At 48.7% G+C, this 9,893-nt stretch overlaps 1 protein-coding gene across 2 annotated transcripts; it reads right to left on the reverse strand.

Annotated features, from left to right (window-relative positions):
• Nucleotides 1-3,597: 3,597 nt before the first annotated feature.
• On the reverse strand, nt 3,598-6,915 carry LOC100907898 (low-density lipoprotein receptor-related protein 1B). Of its 2 annotated transcripts, XM_003746273.3 has the most exons (3): nt 6,855-6,915; nt 4,855-5,609; nt 3,598-4,687 (listed from the first exon to the last, which is right to left on the reverse strand). In XM_003746273.3, exons 2-3 carry the CDS (start codon nt 5,559-5,561, stop codon nt 3,706-3,708), a joined length of 1,689 nt encoding a protein of 562 aa, XP_003746321.1. In that variant the 5' UTR covers nt 5,562-5,609; nt 6,855-6,915; the 3' UTR covers nt 3,598-3,705. The 2 variants fall into 2 exon arrangements, with proteins under 2 accessions (XP_003746321.1, XP_028968145.1); XM_029112312.1 differs by lacking the exon at nt 6,855-6,915 and having other exon boundaries at nt 4,855-5,716.
• Nucleotides 6,916-9,893: the final 2,978 nt, after the last annotated feature.

Below are 9,893 nucleotides of genomic sequence, written 5' to 3' on the forward strand. Positions count from 1 at the left end.
GGAGAGCGTTTATGCTAGCGTCGACATACTCGAAAACTCGCTCCAACCATGTCAAGCAACGCAGACTTTAGAGCAACAGCACATTATCGAGTTCAGATGGGTGGTTATCTCGAAAAGCAGTCGATCACTAGTTACAGTGCTTTACTAGTAAAATACCCGAGCCACCCTTTATTGCCATCAGCGTTGGTGAGTCGAAAGCTTAAGAACTCCTAAAACAACGAAGTGCATTTCAAGTATGTTACATTCTAGTTGCGGAGCCGAGTACCTCGGGTAGCGCCCTTTTCGCTCCCGTGGAATCGGCAGCTTCCTTGCTTGAGAGAATTTTGTCAAACAAAAACCCTGAGGATATCGGAATCTCATTGATCCGAGACTAAGTTGACATTATATATCAGTGTGAAGCACAGGAGATCGAGTTGTATATTGCGACAAGATTCTTGGGCGAGAGATGCGAGGCCTCGCGCATGCCACATCAGCAATATCTTACGTATCGATCTGCTGATACCCACAGCCCGGTGAAGATCTGATTTCAAGTTTCCTCATATTACACATTTTGAGCCTCATTTTCTTGAGACTCGCGGAATATGGCCCTCGGCTCTCGAGTTCCCTCAGTCCTTAGTTAACTCATGAATTGTCGAGTGATCCCCAAGACTGCCTTTCTGATTTTCGCTCCGATTCCTATCAGATCTTTCGGGATTCTCTCAATCCCCGATCCATGGTGAGCTGTACCTCGACTGCCTTCCCCTGGCAGCGATGCTTTTCCAAACAGCTTCCCTTGGGAAATCACGGCATTCTGTGCTTGATTGATTGATTCATCGATTGGTTACTAATTACTAAGTACCTACCGACTCAATGCATCAGATTTAATTTTAATATGGTCAGGAATCGGATAGGATATTCGCTGCGGAACCAGATCTTTGGACGACTTGAGTGTACGAAGACGCTTGTTTTCTATAACTTCATTCGTTCTCGTATCCGACTTAATGGATTCATATACTCTCTCCCAATACACATCAAGCAATACTATTTCAAGTGCAAAACCATGGGCCGAGGAAAAGGTCAGGCCTCGTGGCTAACTAAGAAAACAGACAGGAGCATTTCTGGAAGGAAGAAGCTCATCCCTTGCATTTATGAACGTACTCGTGCTCTCGAGGATGAATGTAGAGAGCGGATGAAGCGTATCACATGTTGAGTGAATTTCAATGATTCTGCCCGAGACCCAGTCCCTCCCTTCGGAAGAGAGGGCTTCCTAGTTCCTCGCGAAAACATCATCGATGTCGTTAGACTGTCCGAAATATGGTTCAGAATATCGGGAGCAATCCTCAAGCTCGTCCTGCTTCAAGAAACCCGTTGATTGTCTTTAGATAATCGTGCAGATTTTATTTTAACAGAATTCGAATCTTTCGCTCACTACGATGTGGAGGTGTGGTGCAAATCATTGAGTCTCTGATTATTCGACCGAACCTCGATCTGGATCGTATTTCTTCGTCTCATGACGGACGGAATCAGAGCACAAGAGTTGAGTCTAGAGAAGCCTCATTTTCGGGGAAATCCACCGGCATCCATCCTCCCATCCGGACATCAATGAGGAGCGTTCGTACAAAGTATAGTCTATACGGGATTAGTAGATAGTATGGGATTTTTTACTTTCGTGCGGCGAGTTTTCCCGAGCCTGATCGGCATGGGAGATCGGCAACAACGGAGATATTCCTTGTGTATCGTGTTCTCGAATACCGAATCGTGGTCGGAGGAAGATATCTGAAATGAAGTTTATTTGATAGGCCGGATCACTGAAGTGACCGAATGATTCAGATCTTTTCAAACGTGCCGCTAGCCGCTAGACACGGGTTGAATTTGTTATCATGAGAATTCCTAAGCCTGTGTCGATTCATCATAACATCACGCAAGGGAGAGGATCATAATACTTCCTACTGTTCCGGGAAATGGTATTAGGAGCGGAATACCAAAACGCATTGCTGTATAGCTGATGGATCATTACTGGTGAAAATCAACGAATTTGTCAGAGTGAATAATCTAGCGGAAACAGTCAAAAAGTGTGTTTATATATTCTACCTACATCATTGTGTAAAAAGAAAGATCCCGGTATTCCTACCTTGTACATATTCTACATATATATAAATATATAGATATTTTCATTTTGCAATATATTCCCTTCTTATCCTCCTTAGTATTGTATATTTCTACCACCTACCATCAGAGTGATATGCAATAAGATTGAGTGTCGATAATAAAGGCAGTACAAGTAACACTAAATGTTGTACATTTTTCTTCCCCCATCTGAAATTCTCAGGTAAGGTTTCGCGATGGACGGGGACGCTCTCGTTCCCGGAAGGGGAATGACCGAGGCGATCAAATAGATAATTTCTGATGATTTTTGCGATCAGCTCAGCACCCGTGGTCCTCCTGTTAACCTCTTCTAAGTTCTGCCCTGAAAAGTCCACCTCTTCAATGCTCAATTGGATTTTCGCTGTGATAAATAGGGAACAGTTCGACACGGAGCGATGCAATATGTTTCACGTACAGCGGGACAGCCATGGTGGGCCACTATCGGACGAGGATTCTCCGAGCCGCGACGCCCGCGCATTCAAAGCGGGAGCTCGGATGGCTCACAATAGGTACCCGCTGCATGATTCATTCACTCCCTGAGAGTCTTCTTCCCCGGATGTCTGAATCGTTTCTCGACTCTATTAAAATGGTCGAGCTCGTTTTGTCCAATCGACTGCCTTGAGCTTGAGCTCTTCTGACCTAGCGACAATCGTGAAGAGGATAGAGAGGATATTGGTGCGCTCCGCTGAAAAGTTAGCCGCCGACATCAAAGGGGCACGATACGCTGCCACCCCGAGTAACTTAGCAGAGTCAGTCCACCTGGCACAATTCCTTTTCCAAGCAGTAAGTAGCCACGGAACGAGCTTGGAACGCTTGTTCGAAAAGAATATCTTTCGGATTCGCTCTTCACGACAGGAAACGTTGCGGACTCACATGAGAGCAGCGCGGGAACGGTGCAATTATTTCTGACCGGGAGCACAGACCACGAGACGTCCCCTGTGATCCTAGGAATATTTGAAGGGAGGGCGAACATCCTCGGAACGCCGAGGACGCGTTTCGGAAGAACGACCTAGACCTGGCGTGTCAAATCCGTGGCCCGCGAGTTTTTTTTTTGGCCCGCCACTATTTCCTTACATACTCGAAGCCGCCCATTTCGAATGAGTGCTTGGAAATTGAATGGGATCGGTGGAATGAATCCCTCCGTACGATGGATGGAACGAGTTTCCCCTCGTTCCCCGGAAGCTGGAAAAGCATTCTTCTATGGACGATAGGCCGATAGGCGTATGAACTCCTTTTATACGAAAGAAAATTAGTATGGTGGCCCGCGGGCAGCTGCAGCGCTCGAATGTGGCCCGCGAAAAATTTGAGTCTGGCACCCCTGACCTAGACCTAGACCATAATTACTGGGATCAGATTCTGTTTCTCGGGTACCTTGTCAATCAGAGTTCGTCTTATCTGAGCCAGGTGACTCACGTTGTGGCGTACTGCGCAAGCCATGAGCCCTGATTCGGCAAGCGAGCTCTAATGCTTCGCTTTGTAACAAGTTGTTTATTCATGTCATTCTTAAAATCTCAGGACTGGTGATTTTTATATACATATTATGTACAGGAACGAGCGGTGATTATGACAATCCGAGCCGAATCAAACACTGCGCCCAATCGTGGAGACGAGTACCAATAATAGCTGTACAGCAAGAAGCTCCATGGGTGCCGGTAGCAGGCCCGCGTGGTTGATCTCGGCAGCGACCGAGTTCTCGGGTCGGAAGCTACGGATTGCGATTTTTGTGCAATTTTCGGTGGCGCCGGGAGTACATGCACATCTTCGCTCGAAGGGCATCGGTAGATGGAAGCACCAATCCGAAGAACATGCATCTTTCCGCTTGCATGGCTGACCCAATCCGACGCTCTCGGGGAACTTGGCAACGCTCACGACGGTCAGAGCTGCCGCCTTCTCGACGTTGTTGAAGTTGAGTGTCGTGGCGTTTCGAACTCTCTTTCCGATAGAGTATCCGATCCGAGGAAGGCTCACTGGATTAACGGCACTGGCACGATACACTCCATAGATACGATCCTCGAATGGCTCTATGCGAGCGTATGGGGCGAGCGTCGAGACAACTCGGGCGAGTTCGCCTTCGTAGTCAAAACTGTAGAGAACTCTATCATTGATAAAATAGAGTCTCTGGAGATTCGGATCCGCAACCAAAGCTTGACCTGTGGGCGTGTTCTCGTGCTCGACTTCTGGGAGAGCAGCGAAAATTGTTTTTTTTGAGTCCGGAAAACCATCGAGATGGATTCGGTGCACCAAATTCCGCTCGCTGTAGAATAAATAGCGGGCCACGGCGTCCACTGCTATACTGGTGATGGTATCTTTATGGTGAAGTACGGGACCTCCCTGTCCGAACATGTTGACGAAGTGAATCGAGTTCCCAGTGAGGAAATAGAGTCGTTTGAGATCCCAGTCGAGCGCCAATTTCCGAATCGACATCAGTGTCAGGTCTTCTTCCTCGAACTCTACCACGAGCGAATGCGACTTTGTATCGAATGTGTATTCCCAAATCTCTCTTGCGAACGCGTAGAAAACCGAGTTCTTGTATGCGATGATATCGACGATGGCGTGCTTGACCCTAGAACGGCAAAAGAAAAAATTTTAAGCGTCCGGAGAGGGCAATAATTCCGCATGGGGCCTGTCTGGCTCACGATACTCGGAAACTACTGGATGAGTTTCGTTCCTCGTGTGCCGGAAGACCAACAATGGCCGACGCGGTCCGATAGAAAATCTGCATCGACTCACTTGACGGTTTCGATGAGCTTCGACGAGCGCAAATCGTGGATGAACAGTGAAGTCTTCTCCGCGATGACGATCCTCGGTGCTTCGCTGCTGACGGCCCTACAAACGCCCCCTTTAGGCTCGTGATGAGGTGGACAGACGCATGAGAAACCCCCGACCTTGTTGACGCAGTAGCCTCTGTTTGCGCAATGATCCTGGATAGCGCAGTCATTCATGTCGTCGCAGAGGAATAGCTTTCGTAGGAAGAAATTCGACGGCTTGCTGACGAAACCGTAATATCTTTCATTGTGCATTTTCGCCTCGAAACCCTTTGGGCAAGAGATGCACGTATGGCCACCGTGGAAGTTGACGCATGATTCGCGTCCTTCGCATGGCGCTGAAGTCTCACATTCGTTGATGTCACGACATTGCTCCCCGTCGTGTTCGTATCCATGATCGCATTTCTGACATGTTGAAGATCCGATGTGGGGATCTTTGCGGCACTTGCCAATGGAGCATGGGCGTACCCTATCAGTGCAGTCGCAGAGAGCTTCATCCCAATTATCCGCGCAATCCTTTCTATCGTTGCAGAGATCTTCGATGGTGATCTGCTTCTTCCCCTGCTCGCATCTCAAGAAGTTCGCGGTAGTGCTAGAAATTGAGTTTTCCGCTGGAAAATCAGCGACTACACTGCAGAACAGTGTCACGCAGACACCGAGTAGCAGCCTCATGCCGGCATTGATCGGGGCGTGAGTCGCCCTGACCCTAATCCAGCGTACCTGCGAGAAGAACGAGACGAGGTCAGCGTATCGATTCATCAAAAGAATCATTGCGAGTATCAATTGGTTCCGGACCTAAGAATCGGAACAGCGTTCAACAACAGACACAGCCATGGCAAACTTCCCCTGTGTGTCTCAGCCTGCGCGTATGATACATTGCTTGTTCTGCGTGATGTAGATGATGGACTCGAAGGCGGCGAGAATTAGGAGAGGCTTCTTGTCGCCGTCGAACTCACTAAAGATGCCGTAGCGGCGCTTGCTCAACCAGAGGCTCCCCTGACCAGCAGTCAGAGGAGTTCAGCGTCGAATCTCGGTCCGATAGAGATCATGATTAACGGGCTGAGTGAATTGAATGCTCGAGCTCAATACAAGGTAGTCAGTCAGCCGTCAATCTTATTTTCGGCTCTCTCGGTGCTAAATGATCCAGATTGGTTGGGAGTAACACACGATCGGTGTCGCTCAGCCTTGCGGCTCCACGATCCACCATTGTGTTCTTTTCGTACTTCCCCGACCACGATACGAAACGCGACAAGGGTTGGTGTGGTAATAGCAGCAGTTAGACGAGCCAGACCGCAAAGTAGATTTGTTGTAGTTCGCGGGACCAAACAAGCCGAATACCAGGGCGCCACAGATACAAAAACAATCGACCAGTTGGGGATCGACACTTCTCGGTGTTCGTATCGGAGAATTTGCTTGCATTCCGAAGGCCGTAAAGACCGGATGCGGAACGTTACGATCGATCGAGAATCACGAAGCGAGGTGTACGGTAGTATCATTTAATTTCAGCTCGGTTTCAAGCATGAGCCGGATCCCCTCTTTTTTCGATCCGGCATGAATTACATGAATATAGTCATCCATCGGACTCTGTTGCTCACGGTGGTCGAGTACGGCATCGAGCTCCGTTACCGCCACCCTGACATTGAGCACCGCTAAATCAGACTTGAAATCAGACGATTGGATCGAGTCTCGGTGTTGGACCAATCCGCTTGGGAACGGTCGCATTCGAGACTAGCGGTACAGACTTACGCCGGAGAGATGAGTGCACGTTTTATTATATCAGCTCCGGAATTAGAGCTGTTCATCGAGAAGCTCCTCCTGGGCTATGATATCTGAACGCGCACGAGTCTCAGGAAAAAGGGGATGGTCTCATTTTTCCGGTGAAGCACCGGAATCAGACGTCAACTGACTTGAGACGGCATTTCCGAAGACCATCAAGGCTCGAGATGATCATCGAGGTCTACTCACTCAAAGGAAGCGTTGGAACAAACTTTGATAAACTAGTCCCTGTGACTGTCCGACTGTGTCCCTCAAACCTCTGATCCGCCACAATGCAAGAGCCGCCTTTCCCAGACTCAACCCTTTCCATTTCGGAAGTTTCTCTACCGCGATACCTCTCCGTGGAGAGCAATCACTGGTTCTCCGTTACGATAAGGCTCGGAATTACGCAATGAAATATCGGTCGATCCACCTAATTTTCAACGGCAATCAGTCGAAACTTGCCCATTATGCTTAGGAGAAGATCACTCGCCGACATCTGAAGGAAGTCCGGGATATCTGTCGAATCTTTTCATTCATTCATAACCTGGATCATCAGCAGCTCGCGTTCAAGCGTTCGTCTTCAATCGACCACCTGAAAGATGGTCCAATGAAGAGAAGCGTGACTTAGTCATCTCCAATCATCAGAGATGGCAAATCAATCGATAATTTTTCCGGAGCCGTGCCGATGAGTGATGATAGCGGTTACCGAATGAACTTTCTCGGCCACCCGATCCCCCTCGTGAGGAAAGCACGCGGCATTCTTCGAAAAATAGTAACGAGTCCTCAGTGTGCCTCTCTGTCAACACGACTTTAGATGCCTAGCGGTGTAGCGCACGGGCGGCCTGACTGGCAATCAGATCGAGCGGTGACGGCTTATCGGAATCAAAGGAATACCTTCTTCGAAAGAGTAGTTCACACAATACCGCACCGGTCCGTCAGGCTGAAGCTAAAGAGATTTGAGAATGAAAAAGATTTTCATTAAGCAATGGTTCGCTGATCAGAGCCCACGTCGGATGATTCCGCGAACAGCTACTGCAGTCTAAAATAAGCGTACCGAGGATGAAGTCCACGATGGTCCCTCGGAGGATCACAAGAGCCCAGTATGTTGAAATTGTAGTCTAAAGTAAGAAGAGCCAGGTACTCGATACATATGATTAATAACTACCGTGGGTCTGGAGGGCATGTTTTTTTTCACACTGAGCTTATATAGCTATTTTTGCTCTCCCGCGAGAAGCCTGCCGCGGCCGGACGCTGGGACCATCCAAGACCCACGGTTTACGGGGATCTATCTTAATCTCTAAATCTCCTTATAAATTTCGATCCTTCATGTGTATCATGCGCATCGCGGGCAGAGAAATTGTTTGTGGAGATGCGGTATTCCCGTCAAGGGGGCTGATCCAGAGGATTTGCGGACGGCAGGGGTCTTCAAGGAGAGACTCCGCGATAGAACTGTCAAATTCGAAGGAGACATTCCCCATCGCAACGGCCGGCGAGCTCAGCTTTGGCCTGGACTGGAATTCGTGATACAATGAGAGGATGCTCGTCGTCACTCGTCACTCAACGAAAGAAAAAAGCCATAAATGACGTCCGCTCAGCGCCGACAGTTGGAGCAACGTCATAAATTAGGCCACTTAGCCGTAGCGATGACGAGGCTCGAAGGCATAGCTACAACGGCGGAAGCCAGTGGCGAAGAAGCCGACGTCGACAACGACGGCGAGCACCACCTGGATTGGCAAACGTACGATATGCTCATATTTCTCAGTGGTATACGGGTGCACAACGCTTCGGTAGGTGGAGTTTTAGGATTTGTTACCATTTTTACGATCGACCGCTCCAATCAATCAATAGCACGGGTTCTGACAAAAGCGGAATTCTTCAACCCCTATTCAGCCGTCATTTCACCTATGCGTGTTAGACATTTATTCTCAACATGTTTCTCACGGAATTCTCCATGGAAACATATCAGAATTCTCAAATAAGGGGTTTTGGTCACCAAATAAGGATGATCGATGAAGTTTCAATAGCATGCGGATACCCAAGTAATTTCAGAAGATGAATCTCCTCCATGCGATCAACGACTACCCTGAAATCATGTGCTGAGATGCGTGCCAATTAAAAACAGCGGTCTACCGAATCACGATCTTGCCCACGGATGGAAGGGCCGAGGAAGTTTTCAGATTCAATAGAAAGGGACGGAATGCAGCAATCGAAGACATATTCGATGGGAATATCGCATTCTGATGAGGAGCAAAGAGAAAATTCAAGCCCAGTAGAACAATGTCTTACGATTTTCCGGATCTCGCGGTCCTTCTAAGGAACTTCCCAGCTGAAGACTCCGGAATTTCCCTTGATTCACCCAAGAAAGAGAGCTCGATTTTTCTGAAGGATAAGTTCTATTCCTCGGTGCAAGAGCATCCGTCTCGATCGGATGGAGGGCTCCGAATACGATATTCCGGTGAAAAATGCTCCCCGACAAGTATCCCGCCAAAGGGAAAAATTGAATAGAGATTATCTGTTCGGTCATTAGAACTGATTGGATACACCGCTGGTCGAATGTTAAGATCTACGAAAAAAATCGAGATCCATTCGAAGCCGAGAACTCCGGAAGCTCCCCGTCACCTGTGCGAGGTCTCCCCTCGGTAATGATCTGTATGGGTGTTCCTCAAGCCGAGCCGAACTTCAAGCCGAGTCCGCCCACGCGTTCACGATTCCGAATTGAGTCTTCAGATGGCATGGGACGCCTTCAAATAGTAGTTTTCCGCTCTCGACGTTTTTGCGCAAAAGCGACAAGTCGGCGAAGCGATAGATGGCTGGCGATGTGAACTCCTGGAGCACTCATCGCGGAAACAAATTGAGTTCGTGGACGTAACGGAATGCCACTCGGGATGAGAGAGTGGGTGCCCGATTACTTTGTCTTTTGGGTGGGTTCGATTGCGGGTTTATATCGCCTTTGATCTCCGCTGCCGCTGTTGCTATTGTTGTTACTGCCGCTGTTTTCGTGAATTCTGGGCTGCCGCTGTTGTCGTTGTTTCTGGGTTGGCGCAGCCTCGCCGTCGGTTCGCCGTGATATTCGAGGGATCTAAATAAGCGTCGGGTCGGGAATTGACCCATCTCTGAGCGGATAACGATACCTCCGGAAATATTATCATCCGAGAAATGACCGTGGAGTACCTTCTCGGAATATGGATCGCTCTCAAAGCCTATGACGGGCAAGGAAAACACTGCCCTCGCGGAAAAAAGCCCGGG

This window comes from Galendromus occidentalis, unplaced genomic scaffold (assembly GCF_000255335.2).
Source record: "Galendromus occidentalis unplaced genomic scaffold, Mocc_1.1 scf7180000077494, whole genome shotgun sequence".
In the NCBI taxonomy this organism is placed as follows: domain Eukaryota; kingdom Metazoa; phylum Arthropoda; class Arachnida; order Mesostigmata; family Phytoseiidae; genus Galendromus; species Galendromus occidentalis.